The 24753-nt window shown below is 39.0% G+C and overlaps 1 protein-coding gene across 1 annotated transcript in view; it reads left to right on the plus strand.

Annotated features, from left to right (window-relative positions):
- LOC149288503 (cytosolic carboxypeptidase 6-like) overlaps positions 1-24753 on the plus strand; it is a 497550-nt gene that overhangs the window by 414210 nt on the left and 58587 nt on the right. Inside the window, exon 9 of the mRNA XM_089491670.1 lies at positions 10436-10547. Within this exon, the coding sequence (XP_089347796.1) occupies positions 10436-10547 (112 nt within the window). The remainder of the gene's footprint in view (positions 1-10435; positions 10548-24753) is intronic.

Genomic DNA, 24753 nt, shown 5'->3' on the forward strand with positions numbered 1-24753 from the left:
AAACCTCTGTTTTTCCTGTGTCTATGAAAGCATTACATGCTCACCTATAATAAACCAAAAAGAATTGGGGCGCAGGTACATATAAAGGGAAGAAAAAATAACACAATATAGTGTAGATGTATATTCAATGTGAATGGAAGATAGTGTATTGCACTCACAAGTGAAGAATGTGGTTCTGACCCATCAGCATGAAGTATAAAAAATTCTTTAATATTCTTCATAAAATCTAAAAAAACAAGCTAAAATGGTGCAATAACAGATAAAACGTAAGTTTGCTGGTAGAAATGCACTCACAATTATGTTCATGCACAAAGGTGCATATGCAGGCGTTAATATAAAGTCCACCAAAAAGCAGGAAATAGTAAAAGTCCACTTGGATCCCTCTCTCGACGCGTTTCGCCCCTTATGCTTCCTCAGGAGATCAAACGGTGAGTATATCAGTGATCGGTAAGAGATTCCGCTTCTTCTGTCAGCTTTCTTATAGCGGCTTCTGTGTGTGTCATTACGTATTCACGTCTTCCTCTGGTATTTATTAGGTTATTAGGTTTTTCACGGTGGTATATAATGCTCACCTATAATGCATGATTTTGCCACTTTGCACTGAGTGCAGATTATTGTTGGATCATGGGTGAATGGTAACAGAATGTCTCTGAATACAAATAGCACACAGAGGTAAGCAGCTTTAGTAGTGCTTAGCTAGTAGTTTATTGGTCGGACTCTTTTTCTTTATCAAGACAGTGGAAGATAAGTGGAATTAGTAGATGCTAATACAGTAAGTTTATTTAAATATGCCGTCACGCTCAACATTTCAGAGGAGACGCTGGTGCAAGGTAGGACATTGCGTCCCCAGAAAAGAAAGCCCCTTGGCCTCAGAAGAGTTCTTTGGCCTCCAACTGGTTCTCCCTCCGGTTGAGCCTTTTTGTTCGAGCCGCCGTGGGACATTCTGATGATTCTCTAAGACCGAGGACAAACTCTAAGGGTGCACACGCAGGATCGATAATATAGAACCCACTAGGTTAGGATACACTAGCACAAGCATAGGTATAAACATCAGAGGGCAAGGAGTAGTAGGTGCGCATACAACTTTTGCTTCTGCCCGGCACTTCCACTGGGGCTTCTATGATGAAGCACCAGAAACCCAAACAGCCAGTGCCATATCTGTCTACAAAGAGCTTAACAGTGCCACATTTACACCCACTGTATTTATCAGTCATCTAAGTTCCCAAACAGGTTTTTAGTGTAATTTTTGTCCCCAAACAGCTTTCCAGTGCAAACTTTGTCCCCAAAAAAGCTTTACAGCACCATATTTATACCTAAATAGCTTAACAGTGCTATTTTATGCTAAGCACGAGGATATCACATTATATTCCAGTGAGCTGCATGCGCTGTGTGGAGTAAGTTCACTCTGATCTCCCCAAGTGAGCCATGCAGCAATGACATGACCTGCCAGGGAGCCTGATTGGCCCAATAGGCTAATCTTCCCCTGGTTGGGCAGCAGAGGTTGTTGCCTCCCTAGAACGGTCATCTTAGGCCTAGCCAGCCTAGTTTCCTGCATGAAGCATTGGAGCATGCTGCTAAGGCAATGTGCACCCTTTCATCTTTTAAGTCAAATATTGTAGGACCTAAAAGGTCAAGCATTAGGACTATTTTGTGTAAGAAACAATATCACAAAATGATGACAAAATGACGTGTAATCACAATATGTTAATTGTTTTCCTTAAATGTCACAAGAGTTTGGTTTCACTATCACTGTATCCAATGGATAAGTACTATGGATTTTTTACATATTCTGTACAGATGTATACATAGCTCTGAGAATAATAGTGAACTTTCTTGCTGGTTCTGGCCCTAACATCAGTAGACTGTGCTTCATACACCCTCTTCATCCTGCTGTAGAGCATTCCCTCTGGGAAGATTCATACCCACATATTTATTTTTATAGATACATTTTCTCTGATTAGCTGCTTGTCACTACACGTCAAAGCCGAGGCTTGTGCGAATAAACACAAGAAGACCTCTGAATAAATTCCCCATTCTTATTTATGTTTATGGGTCTATAAATCTATAATTACCAGGTCTTGTCTCAATATATTGTAACTGCTGTTTAATGACAATGAAGTTTTGTTGCCATAGAAATGGGAGCAGTGAAGTTACCTATCATTTTTCATTCCTAGACCTCACATACACTGAATTATAGCATTACCACAGTAATTGGCAATTAGGCACCATGAAATAAGCAAAAATATATCAAAAATGCATCAACGTTTCTCATGTGAAATTTAAATTGCAGTCTTTAGATAGGCGTGTTTTTTTTTTTCCTGTGGCCAGACAAGACATGAAAAACAAAACAAGAACTGCAAGAAAAAAGGGAAGAAAATATATTCAGTGTTACAAACCGTTGCTTTGTTGGGAAGCTAGCCCCATGTTTTGAAGTGCCAAGTGTCTCAGTCGTGAGCACTCTCTGAACTTGCATAGGATTAGATCCCCCACATGCTTACACATGATCTCCTGTAGCATGAGCGTGCCGGCCATAGGCATTATGTTCCTATGGAGACAGGTCCAAAATGGTGGCACACATTGGGCTTTTTTACTATGGCAGATCACCCTATTGGGCTTCGAATACCTCATTCTCTCTTTCCTTCCCTGATATCCCTGCTTTCTAAGAGCTCAGAATATTTGCTGGGTAATAGTGTTCTACAGCCCTAAAAGCCCCAATAATGTTGGTTTATAAATGAAATTATATGAAATTCTATCTAAAATGGTAAAGCGATGCCCCTAAGTGTTGATTTGGTGCAGAAGTTGCTGTGGATACTTCTATAACCCCTTCGAGCCTATGCCTAATCCATCACTCTGTTCTAAAAAGACATTATGTGAACAATATTCATCTAAGTCATAGATCTTGGAGAAGTGTATCAGACTTGGGCACTTAAGCATTACTTATTCATTTGCTATATGCTGTGCTTTCAGATTCTCCTTAACCTTGTCTCATTGTTTTTGTCTTCTGTCTTGTACAAATGAAAGCCTTCAATTGCAGACTGCTGAGGCTCACAATAAGGAGGATGGATTGATTTTAAATCACACACAGTTGCGATTCACACTGCTGAATGCTATACTGTGATGAGGGATGTTCATGCTAAAATGACACTTATTGCTTGGAACATGTTGGTGTTGTAATCACCTGTTGGCCAAAGCCTTAATCACTGTGTAGTAAGGTGTGTGTTCCAAACATTGTATTTCCTTGAAAAAATATTATATTGAAGTTAAAACCAGTGACCGTAACCTGCTTTAACTATATGTTATCAAAGGAGAGTCTGAAAATTATACAGCATGGGTGACAAAGTCTACTTAAGGGTAGCTTGCCTGGCAAAAGCAAAATAGCCAAAGGGATGTGGGATCTCATAGTTCCCTGCTTCTATTGGTTGCAGTGTCTTGTAATTTAAAACATTCATACATAACATACATTACTAGCTTGTAAATCGAAGTATTGCGTGGTTAATAACTCTCCAAAAACATGGCAACTTTGGGTTTAAAATGTGGATAGCAAAAACAACCCTGTTATCCAAACCACCCCATTATTTCCTAGGGTCTTACTAGCCTAGTCTTCTATCAAGCATTAAAACATAACAGCACATGTGGTCATGCCTGGAAGTTCTTAGAGTTTTACCTGGAGTCCTCAGGTCACTTTCTTTGCATGCCTACTCCCATGCCTACTCCCTGCCTTCTTCACCTTCTGAGCCACACCCACTTAAGATTGTCTGAGCCCTGCCCATGCATAGCTAGCCCTGCCCTCTTGCAAAGCCACTCCCCAGAAGATAGAGAGCTCTGGGTGGCCTACCCTTGAAAGTTCTTAGATATGCACATGGTTTGTCAAGCGCTTTAATAGTTCATACTAATAAAGTTGCCCCACTTCAGGAGGAGGGGGAAGTCATTTTTATATTGTATGCATGAAATAAACCAATGTTCACATAGAAACACTTTTTAGAGTAAAAAGAAGCTAGGAGGAGACATTCTTAAATAACTAAGACATGAAGATTTCAACATTACACTAGTATTGGATGATCCCAGGAGATATAACATGCGTAATTACTGTAAAAGGGCTTAATTAATTTGAAATGATATATGTAACTGCAACTAAAGCCTTTCCCGGTTCCTTAAAAAATTATGTAGGCTCCAGATTATGCCTTTAAGGCTTGTAAAGTGGATCTGTCACGTATCCCAGATCTCACAACTTACATTTTAGCAAGCCATATAAACCCATGCAATGCTGTTTGCATAAATATACTGTGTATATATATATATATATATATATATATATATATCCAGAGAGCAGCCATCCTTAATTCCCATTTTGGGATTTGTGTGTTTTGGGTTTTTTTTCTACGTGCAAACATTTTTGTCATTTTCCCGAGACCCGGTGTCAGAGGATGCACCCGAGCAGCTCAGTAATCATTATTCTGCTCTAACGGCATGTCAAGCCTCTCAGGTGTGCCTTCACGTCCAGCACTTTTGTAGAGGTTTCTATATTTTACCATTGGGTAGAATAATTTGGTCCCCCCCACCCCATTCTGTTTGTATGCTCGGCTATCTCCTGATCCATGACCTTATCACAAAGCGCAGAGTTTTAATGCTGAGACTCCTGGGTGTTCACTGGACAAAAATCACTAATTGGATGTCAAAAAGAAGGTGCTACCATTTTTATGTTTTGTAAAAATGTTTTGCGTTGGGGAGTTGTTTTTATGTGCGATTTCAAAGAACAACATTAAATCCGGGTTATGGGCAGCTGAATTTGTAGCAAAAGATTCTAAGGCTCATGTTGTAGATGAAGAAATGTCTTCTTAGAACATTATTTATCAGCAGCATGTCTTGAAATGGACAGTCTCAACAAATATTTTATTGTCCTGTTTAAATTTATGATTAAGTAAACTTTAATCAAATACTTTTTCAAACTGATATAGATCCATTTGGATCTAAATCTCCCTACGATACTATAAATTGGGCTTAATAAAGAATATAATGTGGTTTAAGAGTCCCTTGGTACCTGGGGATATTAGCAACAACATATTCTGGCCTTGGCCAACTAGGCATGGACCTAGGGTACAAGGTCCAGAGGGCATCAGTCCCCTGCCACCAAAACGAAGGGCAGATCGCCCTCTTGGCTGCTCAATGGGCCGGTTACAGATCAGTCTCTGATCACGTCATCCAGGCCACGTAGACTGTGTGGCACAGGCCACCATAGATTCTGTTCAACGCCTTTAACCCCTTCACCTTTACCTGTTCTTTATTCTGTTCAACGCCTTTAACCCCTGTATGGGCTCACAATGCATTGGCAAAGCCTAGGGCAATGCTAGAGATAAATACATATCTTTGTATTAGTAAAATGAAATTACTACACTGTGACATATCTCCCCACTGGTAATGTATATTTATATTATATATATATATATATATATATATATATATATGTGTGTATATCATGAATAAAGGACACAGTTGTGAAGGTGAAGCTATATTTATTGAAAGCAACGTAGTATCTAACACATACTTTGAAGTTACCTTACATCTGACAATTTTGATGGTTATATGTGTCTGTATTATTGAAGTGACTTCAATGATTTCCTTCTTGAATCTGTAAAGAAAGTTGTGAGCTGAAATAACAAATATTATAAGTCCTAAGGCTGATTGTTCTCTGGATACATTATTCATAGACTTTTCCATTTAAAATACAAAACTTGAGTTAACACCTGGAAAATATGAGTTATAGCTAAGGGATTGGGTGAGATAAGTTTTCTTTTGCCAAACACTGTGTGAGTTGCCCAACAAGTTAATATCTGGCTGTATTTATTGTTTGCTGATAAAACATACAAGAGTGGGCAAATTATAAACTTTGCGGTACCAAGGCTTGAATCCCTGTCCTTGGCATGGTATAATTTATTATTGTAGGTTGAAATAATAACCAAATGCTGATACTCCTTCAAGGAAGAGATGATCAAACAAAGTATCATTAAAATCATGTCCATCGTCCATAGTCTCATAGTAAATTTTTTCCCCTTAGATTTGGAACAAAAAATAATGAACATACCAGCCAATGGCACAGAGAACCTGCTTAACGCGTTATCAAAAGCTGATACATAATATATTGTAGGTTGGTAGGCCATAGTTCAAAGTTCACGTTATCCTGCTTAGATGTCATTTCTTTTTTAAAGATCTTGGTTTTATGGTTGAGCTCTTCTGTCAAAAATCTTTGTATATGTCATTCATCCAAACATAACATTGGCAGCGTTGGTGGTGAATATTGTGATTTTTTTTTACTTTAGGCTTTCACATGATTTATTTATAAAATTATTATAATATTGAGAAATATTAGCGGTAAGTGTATTTAATATATATTTTATCTATTTTTATATTATATATATATATATATATATATAATTTTACTATTTTTCCATTGGCTTCACGATCTTTATTAAAGGTACAGTTTATTGTTCCTAACAGCTCCATTGAAGAAGTAGAATGCATATTAAAGTACTATGTAATTACTTTAATATGCATTCTTCAAAGATGTAATAATAAAAATATCTGGATATCTGATTCTGGGGAATTTTTTTAAAATGTTTACCAAATTCTTTTCTCTTCCTTAGTCATCAAGAAAAAAAATAATCTCTTTAATGCTAGGGAGGAGCACAATGCAATGTTCTGGATTCTCTAGGCATTATCTAATGTTCATTTGTACGGCCGTAAACATTTTTCTTTATAATATTCTTCATAAACATGATCCATTGTGGAATTCTGTATAACTCTGCGCCAGCAGGAAGAGTAGACAATCATATACAAAAGAAGAAGATAGATAGAAGAAAATAATAGCAGCCACCAACACCAATGAGCAGTTCCTGATGCTCCAAAGACAAACCAATATAAATAGATTAAATTGATGTGAACGCTATTAAATATAGATATGGACGGCTTACATTAAAAATAAATACATTTTAATACATAATAATAATAATGATGATAATAATAATAATAAAATATTGAATGTGCAAGTGAGCATTTAAAGTTATTTCATTTAGACAAACTTTGTTTTATACAGAAACCTGACGCGTTTCGCTGATAAGGCTTCTTCAGAGATTGCGCACAATCTATGTTTAAAAGCAACCTTCTGTCCACTCCTTGGCAATGTTATGTCCTCAGTATTATGTCACACCTATTTTTATTTCTTAGGTGTAAGTATGTGTGTTTATACACAGCATACTACCATATTTGTATTTATTTTAGACCTTCCTTTTCTATCTTCCAACTATTCTTCATTTTCTTCTGTCTTTGTAGAAATGTTGATGTGTTCTTACCGTTACATTACCTCTCAAGAAGCCTTATCAGCAAAGGTCTTTCGTCTGATGCAGACTTATACAGAATTCCAAAATAGATCAAGTTTATAAAGAATAATATAAAGAAAAATGTTTACAGCTGTACAAATTGTATTATTATCATTCATTGTGGACCTAATGCCCACTAACATACCATATGCCATGTGTAATTAAAGCACTAAGTTACGGTTAGGGAAGGGTGAGTTGATGCTAGAAGCCACTTCACTGATTTCTTGGCAGAAGGACAGCGCCCCATTTTGAAAGCGTGTCCCTTTCATGTGATTGATTGACTGCTTGCTCACCTAAGCTGCTCTCAAATATCAATCTATAGCGCTCTTGTTGCCAGTGATGCCACTACTGGGACTTCAATATATTTGAGGAATTTCAATCAAACTGTTTTTCTTTGACTGTCTTTCCAGTGGCTTCCAATTTGATCTTGCTTTTCGATTCCCTTCTGTTCTGCAGCCTCTGTTCAATCTTATCTCTCAGCCTCATGTTAACGGTCCTTTTAGGTCTGGTATCACGAGGCATCACCTTTTATGTTCATGGCAGATGGCTTTTTACACAGCACGCTTTTCTCTTGTCTTTTTTTTCCCCTTTTAAACAAAGTATAGTCATTGTGTTAACCTTACCAAAAGCACCGAAAACAACAATTACCGTTATACAAATAAAAAAGGGTTTAACTGTCTTGCTTCCCTGTAAACTAGGAAATTAAATTTATTGCTGTTAGAAGCTTTTTTATATAGAATATGCCAGGAGTTTAATGATGGAAAAATCAGCAATTCCAATCAAAGAATGCCGGATACTAACATAGAACTTGCTTACATGAACCTGATTTCTGAAAAATAAGGATAGATATGGAAAAGAAGAGTTTCCTAATTATAGTTTGGAGAGTGCAAACTTTTTTCATTTGAAAGTAGTTTCATTAAAAAAAAATGTGAAACGGTGAATATTGTACTAATCTTTCGGTATAAGCAAATATTAACTGTAGTATTTGCCTTCTTGGTGATGACAGGGTGGCTCTGGCACTTTAAGACCAGCGGCCACCTGATGGTGGCTGGATATGTGTGGCCACACATTATTTTTATGCTCACATAGCGTGCAGCCGGAGATATTCCGCCCATGACCATACAAAAACTAATTTTTTTTACTGATATATAGTTTACTGAGTAAAGGGCGCTGCTGGTGTGCCAAATGGCCAGCCTGAGCCTGCCTGAGCCTGGTACAATGTTGGCAACAGTGACTCAGTTGTGACTCGTATGTAACTTATTTAAAATTGAATACTGCTTTATTTAATAAACATTACAAAAAAACTGGATACTCTAATTTAATAAGAAATAAGATGTTACGACTAATTAGGTACATTACATTTACATACTAACGCAGGTAATGGCATTAATGTACACATATCACTTTAGAGTTTATAAATCCCTGTGACATCATACAACGACTAGGACACGGCACCTTTTTTCCGACAAGGAATATTCTGTTTTCCATGATCCCTGTTAGCTTTCATCTGGCTTGAGTGCAGCGCTGCGTGTATCTCAGTCCTGTGAATATTATTGCAAATGCAGACTCCACCAAGTGGTACCTTTTAGTATCTGGTTTTTACCATTTGAAGCTCAGTTACTTTTATTTCTGCTTTATTTTAAGTAAAGACATGAGAATTATGTAAGATGTAACCGATTATTAGTCAAAGCACAATGACACTCATCGCTTGTATGCATTACAGCCACAATAAGTTATAAGGAGAGAGACACTTGGTTAAAACGTTAGCACTTTTTTGTTTGTGCTGATTGCTAAAGAGAATAAAAATGAACACCATTAATCTCGACTGCTTAGCTACATTGGTGGTTTTTTGGTTCAATGACGAGCAAGGAGGTTCCTGTAAAACCTTTCAAATCCCTTCCCTCCAAGCCATCACTCCAGGGATCTTCTCTTGCAAGATGAGCTTTGTTGCCCCTGAAAATGCATAGTTAAATAGATGAGAATTCTTTAAAACCTAATTGGACAGTTAATAATACATGGTCAGGTCAACTCATTAGCAGAAGAACATTGTCCAGCCCCATAATGCAAAGTGATGCTGGGGATTGTAAACTCCAATCTTCCTATTTAGTAGATAAACCCCTCTTGCATGTACTTGCATGCCCAAATGAATAGGTTCAAATTACTCAATGTGTGATGTGAGAAAGCGGTGTTAGGTCAGTTACGTAGCTCTTAGGTTGCACAAAGATACAGTTTCCTTCACTCTTCTATGATGAAATTCTGTGAAGAATATGAGCATACCTAGGAACATTCCATGATAGGCTACCCAGAGCTCTCCTTCGGATTCATGAAGGGGCAGAGCTAACTGTAAGTAGTGGGGGGGGGGGATATTGGTTCCAGATAGCCTTTAGTTGGTGGGGAGTGGGAGGGAGTGGTGGGGAGGTGGACATATGCCACTCCCTGGCCCAGAGAAGAGACATACTGACCTGGAGGCCCATGGAAGCAGGGCTTTACCTGAAGAGTCCAGGCCAAACTCAGACTTTCCAGGTATAAATATGAGACTGAAATTAAAATCCTGAAGTCCAACAGTCCAGCACACATACCTGGGTATGTACAATGTGTATAAAGACAGAATAAGATTGCAGGGAGCATACAAAGTAGTTTATTTGCATTTCAATCCATTGCAACTGGTTTTAACCTCGTTCATTATATCACTCTGTTGTGGGTCTGACATTGACAGACTTTGAGGGTCATTGTCAACAGCCCAAACGACTAATGAGATGATACCATAAACTCTTATGTTTGGCTAGATTTTGTAACTTTGATGTTCACTTGGTCACTAGCCAAAAATAGTGATGTAAGCTGTGAAAATCAATAACTGATTAAAATATCTCTAAAACTCTCACTTAGATTTGTTACAGTTTTTTTATGTTCTGCAACATCACATTAACTTTTAGTTGGTTTGATAATACATTCTCTGTAAATCTTTTCATATAAAAATAGCCTGAAGCAGCCTACGCACAAGGGGCTTCAGTGTGTTTAAGAATCCCACTGCAGCAAAAAAGCTAATGTTTCTCTATCCTCCCTAGGTGCTCGCTGATGGGTTTTGATCTAAACAGGCATTGGCAAGACCCCTCTCCCTGGGCTCACCCTACCCTGTATGGAGTGAAAAATCTAATAGTGGGAATGCACAGTAATCAGGTGAGTTGAATGACCAGAGTGACGAGGTTAGGCAATGGAATTACCCCTCTAGCACTCATGAGTTAAAAAATAGTATCTGAGAGTTTTTTCATTTCCCTTGATCCCACCTGAAACCTTTGTAATAGCCAGTAACAACCCCCTGGATCCCAATTCCCTTTGTTTATTAGATGGCACGATGGAGTTCTCCTTTAAAGCTTTTGTCAGAGAGGTAACAGGATTGTAGTTGTCATTGGCACAGACCCAAGATGGATTTTCCACCACACATAGAAAAGTCTATACTGATGCATGTGAGGACCAAACTACTGGAGCCAGCTGAGCTCTGACTTTCAGCGCTCTGCACTCAATGAGCAGGCTTGGACTGGAACCCATATGCTGCCATGCCCCACTATAGTACAGAACGTATAAGAGCCACCAACATTTGTTTTGCTCATTATCAATTTAGGGCCATCTGGTCATGGCCCATCATGTTAGTCCTCTGTTTAAAAAGGCTAACATTTAAGTAGGTTGGTTGCCTCCTTCCCCTTGTTCTCCCATGTTTCTTTTGAAAACTCCACCAGTCTTTTCACAGAGTTCCCTGTTTTTTTTGTTTGTTTGTTTAAAAAAAAAAAAAAAATTCATCCCTTGCCTCAGGGTACCATGATGAAGAAATACAACCTGACCTCACCACACCCCATGTTACAACTCTCTAGGGACCTAGTATGGATCAGCAAGGGCCCCTCCATAGGCTGTGCTCCATTCAGCTTTACAGACTGTAACCCCCGGATAACAAGCCTGGGGAGTACTATAGATATAGTCCTCTATAGTACTTATGTGAGGGATATATCTAATTGGATGCAAAGAGGTACAATTGACGCGTTCTGCTACATAAAGTATTATTCCCCATAGCTACCCGCACCGGGGTTACCAGCACACTGGGTTCTCGTAAACACTGGACAGTTCTGTTTCATCATTTGCTTCTCTGTAATGTCCCGGGACGGTCATAACTACAGGTAAACCTTAAACATATATGTTTTTACAGGGAAGTCATGTAAGAGAAAACTTACTTGATTGAAGAATAAACGCAAAAATCCCCTTTCTGCATTTTAAAACAAAACTCTCTTTTTCTTAAAAACATTAACAAAGCGTTGTCTTGTCCGTTAAGTGAAAATCCTTCAAAATATTTAACATACGGAGCCCTTGGGCATCTGGTTTGCCTTTGTGGGAGACCACACTAAAGTTTTTTTTTTAGGGCTGTTTGAAATAAAGTTCTGTTTAAGTTTATGAAAGGAGACGGATTCTCTGTAATATTCCCAGTGAGCTCGTGTTAGAGACAAGTTAGGTCTTTGAATCATTAACCAGGCACTGATTGATTGAAACATCATATTTTTCCGGGCTGATTTAAAAGATGTATGCGGGGCAGTCTCTGTTCTGGATGGGAGGATTATGGCCTTAAGTTTAAAAATCCAATCCCCTCGGACATATCCATTTTTGCCTTCTTCTTTTCTTTGCACTATAAGCAATGCAGTCAGATTTTAAGCATCTGCAAAACCAGAGGTAAATCCTCATTCTTCTGTTTTATTTTTATCCAAGGTCTACTCAGAGAGAATCATAGTCACATCCAGTGTCTAATATAATACGAGCTAGATTCCTTTTTTTCTTCCTTTCTTTTCATTCTTTCTTTATTTTCTTTCTCTCTCGCTCACTCTCTCTTTCATCTTGAGTATTGTGTTTAGTACTAGAGACCCCCAACTCCAGAGATTCTGGAGAGAGCTCCAGAAAAAACTAGAAGGTCTTCAGTGAAATTGTAGAAGTTAATACAGTAAGGGAATTAAAGGTATGCATGGGATAGACATATGACTATCCTGAATACAAACCAAGACCAAGGACCTCATAACGTTTGTGGTTACTACCTCAGGAAGAAAAATGGACATGACCGTGTAGACCAAAGGATTCTTATCGTCTGTCAAATGTTATGTTTTCTAGTGTTAAACCATCCCATGTAAAAACGTTAAAAACTCTAAGGGGTCTACTTTAGATCCTAGAATGGCGATCCTAGATGCAAATATAATTTTGGTAACCACAATTTTAGAAGAGAGCGATACTTGTGATATACGATGGAAAATGTATTTTTTTTTTTGCCATCATTAAGGTTGAGCAGACCTTTAGAGTTTGAGGGATGGATGATGCATGTTGTGGGGGCTGTATGATGGATGTGCTTATAAAGGTCAGATTAATTCCCAGTACAGGCCCCTGACCTTTTCCCTTATTTCATATTGCACTGGGCCTTACAAACACATTTCATTCAACTGCACATTCCGTAGAACATATGAAAGATGTCAAGGATACCAAGAGGAAGTGTGATCATAAATCAGTCATCTTCAAAACTGAAAACAACGTGCAAAAACTAAACTCGGTGAAAACATGTATGGCCAAGTTAAAGAATGATTCACCTCTGTTATTCTTTTTTTCTAAAAAATATTATATCCAACATTCTGTGTGCACAACATATTCTAATTAATATGTAAAAAGTTGAATGGGTCCAGTCATATTTGCCTGTAAGAAGATAGAGTTTTGGTTGAAGTTGCTAATATTATATGTGATGATGATTTTTTTAGTACCCTAAGCTGTATATATTATATAAAATATATTTTGTAATACTAGAAAAGAAATAGGAGAGGAAGTACCCAAGTATCCTTACTAACTTGTGCTGCTTCCCTCCTACAAGCAGTACTTAGGTTACCTCCTAAATCAACTGGGCCTCAAACAAACTGTAGCACTAGAAAGGAACATGAAGGACAAGGTAGAAGGTGAGTTCACAAAGAAGTTAAATAAAGAAATGCGGTTACACTGGAACTATAGATACTAAATATCCCAACCTACTAGGTCTCCCTCAGACCGTAGTAGAATGTGACCCGAATCCCAGGTCCCAAGGTAATGCTCTAGCTTCAAAAAAAATAAGGTCTTTAGTTGAAGTTGATAACTTTTATTGGACTTACATAGAAAAGAATGTGCCATTTTATAGGCTTCTTCGGTTTCTATCTGTATAAGGTGACCTCTGAGGTCTTGAGGTAATACAGCCATTTTTGTTATGAGAAAACGCAGGACATCAATGGGGCACAAATGTACCATCTTGGATGAGGATGGACAGCTTGACAGCCAGCTTTCAGTCAGCAAGCAATACCAACTGGCCCATTGTAGTTAGACTTAGTAGCGTGTAGCCACCAGACTCCAAGTATAGACAAGTGTTTGGAGTATGAGAAAAGGATACACGCAAACACTGTGTGTCCTCATAATCCAGTCTGCATGTATTGCTTCATCTAAATAGTCAGGAGACTTATTTAAATTCCACAGAAAGAAAATATAAATTAAATGGATGCAGACATACGTGAACAGAAGTTCCTGAGAAGAATTAACTCTGACCAGTTAATCATTACAAACATTTATTACTCAAAATGCTATCGCCTTACATCTGACAGGCCTGTTTAAGATAATTTGTTAAAGGTGACAAAATGCCTCATATTGCTGTAGTTTTGCCCTGACCTTCCCTCATACCAGAAAATTAATTTCGGAGCTGAAACAAATGTATTAGCGCTGTCAGATAAACGTCGGGCCTGCAAGCATCTCTTTTTATGTTAATCTATCACGCGGGCACTTATGATGGCGCTGTGACACTCACCGCTCGCCCTCGTATCTTCTCATACCTTCCAGTTCTGAATCAATTCTCGGGAGCAGTGCTAATATATATGCAGGCTATGCAGACCCATTGAACCAGTCTGTTAGATTCGCTGCCCAAGGGCAGTCTGACAGCTTTTTGATTGGTGATACATTAATCTTACTCATCTAGGTATCAGTAGACCTTGCGCTTTGTCTGTACACAGGCTAGACTAAAAAACCCACAAGCCCACTGTACTAAGGCAGGTTTATGCAAATGAATGACCTTGGCTAGCGCTGAACATGTTGATGAATGAGTGGTGTTTATGAAAATGTGAAACGCTGTACAATCTGGTACCATCCGCATGTGAAGACATTGAGCCCTTAAAGATCCGGCTCCACACCTTACACTTTGGGAACGAAACATTGTATTTGAAATATTATTCCTTGCATTGTTGAATGCTAAGTCTCTTCCCATAAATAATTCCATAATCATGTAAAATTTGCCACCCTAACAATTTTCACGGAATTGTCATGTGACACAAAATCAGGCACTCATAGGTTCCTGCCTAGAAATTGAAAGGGCTTCAGAATTATTATAAAGGATACACAGTTTTAATAAATTAATTTAGTTATTCTAAAAGTTGTGTAAATGCCAATTCCCCTCTAAACTCAATAATCCCACCCAAACACTCACAATTATAATGTGATTGCTTGTGAAACGCAGCTATTAAGTACAGAAATATATACGTTATAGGTAATTTTCCCACTTTTACTGCTAAAGTACTCAGAAGATGCTGGCTAAGCAAACTATGTCGAGATTAGGCGCCCCTTTCGTTTCTTTATTTTTCTGGCCCGTTTGTCTGAGAAACCTTCCACTTTTGTGTTGTTTGATAATCAAATACAAATTTCAGCCCCAAGCACAGAAGGCTGACTCTTAACAACCTTTCCTAATGGAAAATGTAATTTATTTTCAAAATAAATGCCACATTTGCACAAGAACACATTATTGAAAGACTTAATGTTGCTGAAAGTAATTTGTATCTGTATGGAGTGGTTACTTTAAAAGCTTCCATTTGTCTTTTCCTCTGATATAGTGCGTAAGAATATTTCGAGATTTGCATGGCATTCACCGGTACCCTGGTAAGAAACAGTGTTGTAGAGTTTGCTTTTGTCCCTGTTAAAAGCATAAAATACCTTCCATTTTTTCTAATCATTTTGTTAAGAGAGCTGGGTGAAAACATCTGTAGGAACATCTAATGTATTGTGGCATTAACAGGCATACCTGGGAGCTTCCCAGCATAGGCTCCCGGAGCTCTCCCTCTTCTGGGGCATGGCTTTGTAAAAGGGTGGGGCATGGCTTTGTAAAGGGGTAGGGCTAGCCTCAGATAGCCTTTCAGGGGTGAGGAGGGAGTAGGCAGGAAGTGGGGGGAGTAAGCATGACCAAGCGCCACTTCCCTTGGCTGGAGAAAGATGAAGCTGATCTGAAGACCCCCGGGAAGCAGGGCTTTACCTGGTGATTGGGCGTCTTTGCTCCATTTGTTTCTGGAAGGTGGTGAAATTGTGAGGTTTCTGTACTAACATTTACCCTGAGATCTGAGTTAAAGTAATGCTAATATTATTAAAATAGATAACCTCCCACCAGCCAAGGGAAACATCTTCACCGCCCTTCCGGATACAGACCGAACATTTGCCTTTAATGCTGTTAACAGTCTAATGAAATAAAAAGGGGTAGGATTGGTGATCTCTGATTTTAGGCTTATTACACTTCTCTTACCCATGCCACCAGCCCTGCAATTTATTAAAAACCCTCCCCACTCCAAATTTGCTTCCGATAGCACTTGCTATAGCTCATTCCACTGATGATGCTTTTGACAGCTCTTTCTGTATGTTAATGAAACACAATTCATCTTAAGGGCATTGTGTTCTGGCAGGCTCATCAAAAAAATGGCATGTTATTTAATTTTAACCAATTCCTTACACGCTTTCCCAGCTGTCCTGTGTGGGAATCTTGTTTTCTCTTTTTCCTGTTAATGACAACCTGAAATGCTATGGGTTTATTCTTTAAGGAAAATGATACTCTCAAAAAGGGTGCGTTAAACTCTAGCTAATTGACATGTGTATTCCGATTCATACAAATAAAAATGTTACCAAAATTAATTTTTCGTTAAGAAGTGTGAATGTCCAAAAACAAGGAGGGACCCCAGACAAAGCAAACAAAAAACAAAGCAGAGAAATTTCATTTACATGTTTTTTTCCCTCATACTGCCAATGAATTTAATTTCCGAATTGAAAAAACCCTCTGAATTGCCGAAAACCAAAGTTAAAAGTTAAGTCTTTCCCTAAATATTTAGGTCCCTCCTAGGTGGTGCAGAGCCACTCGGTCCTTCCCGATCCATGATCTGCCATGCTGGCCTGTTTAGCGGACTAACATGCCAGTGGCATAAATGGGTACCAGCTGGGTCCAATAGCAACTTGTGCTTGGGATGTTCCAAGGTATGACCATTGAGCTTGAAGGGACTTTGGGTGAGTAGCTAAGGTTCTTATCGTGTTAAGCTAAATATTTGCTTACCATACATTTTGCACTGAATTTGCACAGGGTTTAGTTATTGCCTGCTTGGTATTTAAGTTTAATTTTTGGTGTTTAATGTATAGACATCCTAAGCATTACTAAGGGAGTTTTGTTTTCCCATGAATAATTAATTGAGCAATTCGCCACTGAAAGCGTAAGTCATGTAAAAATACACAGGCAGCTTGTGGAAATGAAACATAAGCTCCTTGAGAACTTCTTGGAGGCTAGATGTCTCGGCCATGCCACTTTTTGACTTTTCAGGTAGGGAAACTTAACAAGCGATTGACAACTTTGCTTCCCGATGGTGCGACAAACAGTGACTCTCCAACCAATAGACATCCCCAACAATCACCATGCTGTCTAGGCTGGTCTGCCCTTTGCATTCTGAGATCTCACAGCTAATTTAAAGTAAACCTTTAGGGACATCATTATAGCCTTAATCCTATCAACACAATACATAGAAACAAAGCCACATAAACTTTGTCAAAACATGTTACAGGAAATCTTGTTAGCATGGGGTCAGAACGAGTCTACGGTTTTGCCTTTTAGGCATGAAGCCAACGTCGTTCACATTCATAAGTAATCAGCCTCATTTTGCTACCACAGGGTTCCATCAAATTACAATAATGCAGAGGGGGGAATCTGGCCTTAACTGCAGGCTTTGTGTGCCCTTTGAAAACTAATTTGGGACTTCAATTAAAAAAAAAATATAGGTACAAAATCTCATCCTGTATCGTACTAATGCTTTCCCTTTGTGTTTCTTTGGGGCCGTAACACACAGATAGTCAAAAGTTTGGCAGAAACGTCTGCAATTATTGGGCTGGAAGCCGTTCTTAAAAATCTCAGCGGTATCTTTATTAAAAGAATAAAAAGCATGACAGTAAATACAGGGAGAAAAATGAGGGAGATGTGGAGCTGTTTGGGATACCATGCAGGAAAGACATGAAAAGAAGAGGACTTTACAGACTATACCGAGTTAACTAGTAGATGGTTTAGGGAAACGTTATGCAAAAGAATTTGAGCCAATATATCAACAGTTTAAATGGAATATTTATTAATGGTTTATGTGAAGCAAAAGGAGAAATTATAAAAGACGTTACAAAGAGCATAGGTTGTGACCCTCAAAATATTTATGTGTTGATACAACTTTACAAAATAGGTTACCGTTATTGATACAAAATTGCAGATGATTTGTATTTATTTTAATTAAAAGTAACTTCATTAAAATGTAACATTTAATACAAAGCTAAATATACTTAAGAACCCGTATCAAGGCAACTGAATGGATTTTAAAATGGGTTACATTGCAGAGTTTAACAGTATATAGAGAGTCTAATGTTATATGTGAGGCATCAGCCCACCCCTGCCTAGGTTCAACCCCTTCTTGTCCAAGTTCCACCAACTTTCTAACTTCAATGATTAACCAGCGCTAGCTATACCCCTATGTACTATTACTGTCAGGTTTTACAATGGGCAAGCCCCTTTCCTATACGAAGAAAGGAAACAAGAGCTCCTAGCATTCAACCTGGTTAAGTCCCCAGGTATGATTATAGGAATTAATTACATGTCAGTTATATCAGGAAGTGCAAGAGAATGCATTATTAATCTATTTCATTCATTAATTAGCAGGGCCTATTTAAGTTGAAATCAGTGAAAATGATATATATATAAATACTCCTATCCTAGAAGACCCCTTTCAAGAACCCACCGAGGAGGAGAATTTGAGGACGCCCAATGGCAAGTGATCATTGGTCAAATTCCCTTCTTAATAGACAGTTCCAGCGGGATCTACTAATGGCCTTTCTGTTACTTTCCCAGGGATGTTCTTCACTCTCTATGTTTATATCTCTGACTGCACTTGTCATGCTTCTGTTTTATGAGTTATGTATTGTTGTCAATCATGGGTGAGAAGCATCTTGTAATTCAGAATGAATTGTAAAAAGAGGGAACTGTAAAAGGGTGCCGTTATTGTGTATAGTAGAGCGAGCTATAGAATGCACATGGAGCCATCAGAAAACAGGAGAACGTGCTTTGTGTTGCTACAAAATCAGCCAAAGTGAGAATCCTATAATCAGTGTTCTGACCTTGACAAGAATTCTGTAATCAGGGTTGTGACCCTGAAACTAATCTAAAAGTAAATAATGTATTTCTATATACTGTGACATAGTGATTCTGGAAACCATAAATTCCACTATCTCTATCGTATTTCAATGAAAAAAAAAAAGAAATAAAATGCCTTTTGATGCCTTTCCTCTAACTCCTTTCATGTGGTCATCTAGTTTGGACAGTCTCTAAGATTAACGCTGTGTATTGTATATATATATATATAAATATATAAAAGCAACCAGCAAGGCACTTCTAGAGGGATATGTTGCTGCATGTGTACTTTTAAGCTACTTCAGAGGCCTATCAAAGTTTCTGAACCCTAAGTTTGTTACATTGCTTCAAACATAAAGCACCACCATCTTACTAAAGTTTCTGTCCACATGTGCCACTCAATATCTTGGCAGCCTTGGTCACCTATATGGTGGGGATCTCATTGACCTGTCTCTGTGATTAATATTGGATTTGTGATTAAACTTGGATATAACTATAAGTAAGCAGTCATCAAATAATACACTATAGCTGCTCCCAGTCATTTATTCGGAACAACCTGCTGGGTTCAGATGGGCCCCATGGCTGTGTATTTGATAATAACTGCAGGGGGTCACAGACATGAATTCATTAACTTAGAAGTTACATGAGATCAGTGCCAGCCCGGCACCTCGGGACTGCATTATCCAAAAAAGGAGTTCTTTCATGTGTACGAAACCACCCTGGATACAAATATTTTTATATTTCTTATTTCAAAATCCCCAATACAATATGTTTTTTTTCCAGGGTGCGTTTCATACACGAACATGATTCGTACAGTTCCTTTTGGATTGTGCTCTTCTAGAGGGTCTGGAAAGCTCCCAATCTCATTCCCAATACTCATTCCTGGTAACATTCACGTTTTCCCCTGAATCTCAGGGTTTTTACCAGAATCTGTTACAAAGGGCACACTTGTCAAGGTCAAACAGTCTGAAGTCACTGCTTTGCGTTCTTGACAGATATAAATATCCCAATATTTGCTTTTCACCCTTATATATAGTAGTTAAAGTCCCCAACGTGAATGCAGGTACTAATTCAGAATCTTTCATTCCCACAAGTAATGATTTTCATTAGAAGCATTAATAGTACTTTTTGGTTGCCACCATGACCGAGTCACTACTACAGTAACAGAATCTATTTGATGGGTTATCCTGTTTTTCTTTGTCTAGATTAGCTGAGATAGAAAAAAAAAAAGACTTAGTGTCAACTTGTGTACTAGTATAACACAACCACAACGGAGCAGACATAGGAACAGCATAACACTTTGAGTCCATACCCTGCCCTGATCACTAAAGCCACGTATGACTAATCATGTACATGTCTTGACTATGAAATCACGAATTGGAACATGGTGGAAAAAAATGCACCTTTTCAAAATATTTTCATCCTTTTCAGAATAATTTTGCTTCTGGACACAGAAAAAACAAGAAATCACGGTGGAAAGAATAGGTTTAAATGCTAGACATTGCCGACCCTTTCCTCTGCCAACTGTTTCTGCCCGGGGGCTAGTGTTCATCATGCTTTATTTCTATTGAAGTTGCGGTTATGAATTTGGCCATATTAGAAGAAAACTTTTACCTCTATTAAGCCCTGATCCCCCTTCGATGGCCGAAAGATTCAACTCTAACAGCATCCGCTTTGCTTCTTCTCGGGCTCCATCCATCAGACTGACAGAGGAATCCGATGGGCCAGTCATATTGTCTATATTTCATACACAAACATCAGGCTTGCTGACAGCACTTTGCACACTCGGAAATTGCTTTTGCTGTGAGCTGAATTTCAAATAGGACTCGTTTTTTTGTTTTTTTTTTCCTGGCTCCGTCTCTCACTGTTTATGACCCTCAGGAATAGCAGAACCTCTCTGAATAGATAACGCTGTATGCACGCCAGGTTACGTGTCTGAAGTATTTACCAGTTACAGCAAATTTTCTGTCTGTTAATTTGCATTTTTTTAGACTGGAAATAGAACGGCCGTCCTATTATTTCGCTCATCGTCAGTGCAGATGGACAGTGTTTGGTAGAGGGGACGCGCAACAAGATTGGTGTCACAGATGCCGCTCTATGGCCCTGACTTAAAATATGCTTCATGAGAGAGGCAGTTAACATGATGACGGTGTAAAAAGGTGGTGTTGGGGGGGAGATAAGCCGTGCAAGGCAGCTGGTTATAATCCTGTCTATGGCTCAATGCCTGGACAGTTGTTATCTTGGATAACTGACAAGCTATTTAAGCTGGTTGGTTAACTATTCAGCCATTCAAGAAAGGGTGCAGTAAAAAGGAATTATTGCACCCCTGGGGCCTGTCTCTATGATTGAAATAGTACACATTGCTTATAATCCACCGACACTCCCATAATCCTCTAGTTTAAAATACTTTTGAGTATTTTATTGCAACCTGTAGTATCGTAACCTGTTTATTAACCTTCCAGGCCAGCCATGAAATATATTAGCATGACATTCCAGTAATCTGGGTAGAACGGAGCGCTGGAAATATTTTCAGCACAAACTACTACCCAACAGCTATGTGTCAAGATCAGTAAGACTTAGCTCAAGAGAAAGTGCAACCAACATTAATAAAGCACAGTGTCAGAAGGTAGGGGAACGGAGCACAGCGCAGTGAGACGCTAAACACAGGTGATGCCAAAGTGGTGCAAGCAGGTATTTATTTCACAAAAGACAGGCATATACCGGAAGCGAAGTCTTAACACAAGCCGTAGTCAGGGAGTACAGAAATACACGAGAGTCCTTTTAAACGTAGCCGAGTTCCAGGGTAATAGATAAGCACAGAGTCCAGTAAACAAGCCGAGGTCAAAAATAGCCGGGAAACTTACGTAGTCCAGTAAACAAGCCGAGGTCAAATTAGCCAGGAAATCCACAAACAAGATAAGGGTAAGGAAGGGTAAGATTCAGGTAATCAGCATACAGGAATGGAGCACCGCTTAGTTAACAAGCCAGCACTGACTGAACAGTGCTGGGGGTTTATATAGCCCTGCCAGATCCTGACTCCTCCCCTCTAATTATCCACCATCAGTGTAGAGCTGTCAATCCTCCCTATTCCCCGCCCTCTGCTTACCTCCTGCACTAGCTTCAATGGAACTGGGAAGTTAGACACGCCCCCCCGCCATGGACAACGTGTTCGCGGCCATCTTCCGCGAGATGCCTCTCAATCGAGGCCGGGGATGCGGCCCACGCCGCAACCGCGTGGTTCTCGTACGGCGTCTTGGCTGTCCGGACATGGAGGCAGTTCGTGGTGGGACCCTGCACGGCCGCCGAGGTAGGTTGGATGCCTGACACACAGTTAGATGTTTATTCCCTCTAGCTGTCCCATGGGTTATTTCCCATAGTGCAACGTTTTGTAAATCCTTATTGTAGGTCTCATTTTTTAGCCTGCTGTTCACCTGGAAGAACCTGCCCTCTGAGAGACAACACAACGATATAAGACACCTCTACGCCCTATCTGATATTCTCCTGATTTTCACTGTGTGGAGGGGAGATTGCTGGTTCTCCACCATTTCTAATATCCAAAATATTTGTGCTCTTCCTTCACATTGCTTTGGTCCAAGTTCAGTGAGTCGGAAGCTCTTGAAGAAAGTTATCTTGTGTCTAAGCTACCCAGACACAAAGCACAGTGTAAAGGCTGTGCTGTCATGTAGGTGCACAGAGGCATGTGAATAAAAACTAAATACTTAACATATAATAGCACATTATTAGGTTAAATATGATAATATGCACATGCATGAGTATTAAAGAGGCAGATAATGGATCTGCTTGTTGTTTTTGTTTAAGAAACCCTCAAGGCAGGCAAACCCTCTGGCAACGCTGGAAATATTTCTGTTTTTTTATCCGGCAAGATTCAATACACTTTAATACAAGATAATTGTGTGCACGTTTCAAAGGTTGACATATCTCATGTGTGTTTGAGAACTTTGTTCTTTAAAAGTCATAGTCAGTAACATCCCTCTCCCCAGACTCAAAGAACGTGCGTGTTGGTGCTGCGCTAACGGCAAAAATAATCATAATTCTTGGAGAAAATAATCTAATTATTAGAGACGTTTCATCCATCAAGTCTTAAGCTTCTCCAGAGGAAAAAAAAACCACAACAATTCATCCATTTGTCAGCCAACAAGGCATTCATTGACTCCAAAGTGTGTCAATGTGTTTCAAACTGCTGTACTTAAGAACAAGAGAGTAAGCCAAATAAATTGAAAACCATCACCAGTGGTAGAAAGATGAAATCAAAAAGATGAATTCACCAACCGGGGTTTCTAGACATTTTCTATTCCAAATAACCTGTTAAAAGGGACAATTTAGCTGAAAAAAATGCATTTTGTTGGGCAATTTGTTATAGACTGTTTTAGGCGCCTTGTTATATTCAAATGCTTCTGAAAGAAGTTCAAAGAAGAATGGGTCCAATGGATTGTGATCATAGGACATAAGACCTGAGCAAGAAGTTTTGCAAGGCATCTTTATGTTCATCTGTAATGTTGGTTCTGCGTTAACCCAGGTTTGACTATTTAACTAGACAATAACTAGAACCAGCCCTAGCACTTTAAGGCCGGCGGCTGCCTGATGACGGTTAGATGTGCATGGCCGACGGTTGGATACGCATGGCCGCATGCTACATTTATGCTCAAGAAGCATGTGACCAGGGATATCCAGCGGCCCATCGGCCATTTGCCTGGTGTGTGAGTAGGTCAACATTAGAACCAATTTTAGGTAAATGAAGTAATCTTGGGGCAGTGATGGCAGGTTGTATCTCGGCTTACATGAAGGCTCCACACTGAAAAATGTCATCGTGTCCTCTTATAGTCTCACTATTTCTTATCAAGAAACTCTTTCTACGTGGGAAACTTGACGGACGAATTTGCATAAACTCATCCTCATTTGTATATTCGTTACTGCTTTTTTTTACCATATATAATTACCATATACCATATATAATGAAGAGCTTGTGGACTTCAGTGGTTGACGGGATGCCAACAGAATGTTATTAACCTGCTTGGTGCCTTTATTGGCACTGATACGATTAACTATGAAATATTTCTTCTAAACATTTAAGCAAGGAATATATGTTGAGGTCTGTCACCGGGGCTGTCACTGCTGATGAAGTAGCCTTTTTTGTGTGGAGAAAATGAAGGTAAAATAGAGTTCTTTGGGGAATGGTGCTGGCTACCCAACATTGCAGATGTTACCAGGCACACCATCTGCTCTAGCACCTGGTTATTTAGTAGTAACAAAAGACGCCGAGTATTTATGCTTACTGCTAAGCTTAAAAATATTTTATGCATTAACCCCTCAACTGTTAGAAAAACAACCGATAACATTTTCATGATGCCAAAACAACTAATGATGGAGTGCAAAGCTGTGATTATTAAAAGTTAATCCAAAAGTAGCAATATCATAAAAAATTTCTTTTAAAGACACAGTTCTTCATTTGTAGTTGCAGAAGAATGCTATAAAACTGATGGTTTTGATTTTAGATTGTTTCTGCACGCTGATACTTTTAAAAGCAGTGTAGGCCAGTAGCTGCTTAGACCTCCACATCCGGACTATGGCGGCTGTTGAGGGGGCCAAAGAGACAACTGCCTTGGACCCATAAGGCAAGCCTAGCCTCAGCTGCCCCTTTTCACGACGTTAAGGACGGTAATTCTGTATTCAAATCATGCTATACACTACATAGCAAAATAAAAGCAATGATGCATAATTGCAGTCATAAAAAAAACCTAATTTCAGTGACATGTACCTGTTGATCCAGTATCCTGCAGGGCATCATTTGGGGGTAGATTTTGTCAATTACAGATGTGGGTTTTTCACTTCGCTACACTACAGTGGGTTTATTTTGGCAGCATTTCACCTAATTTACTAAATTGCTGG

The sequence above is a fragment of the Sceloporus occidentalis genome, unplaced genomic scaffold (assembly GCF_023333645.1).
Source record: "Sceloporus occidentalis isolate IW3139 unplaced genomic scaffold, rSceOcc1.0.p SCAF_51, whole genome shotgun sequence".
Lineage (NCBI taxonomy): Eukaryota > Metazoa > Chordata > Lepidosauria > Squamata > Phrynosomatidae > Sceloporus > Sceloporus occidentalis.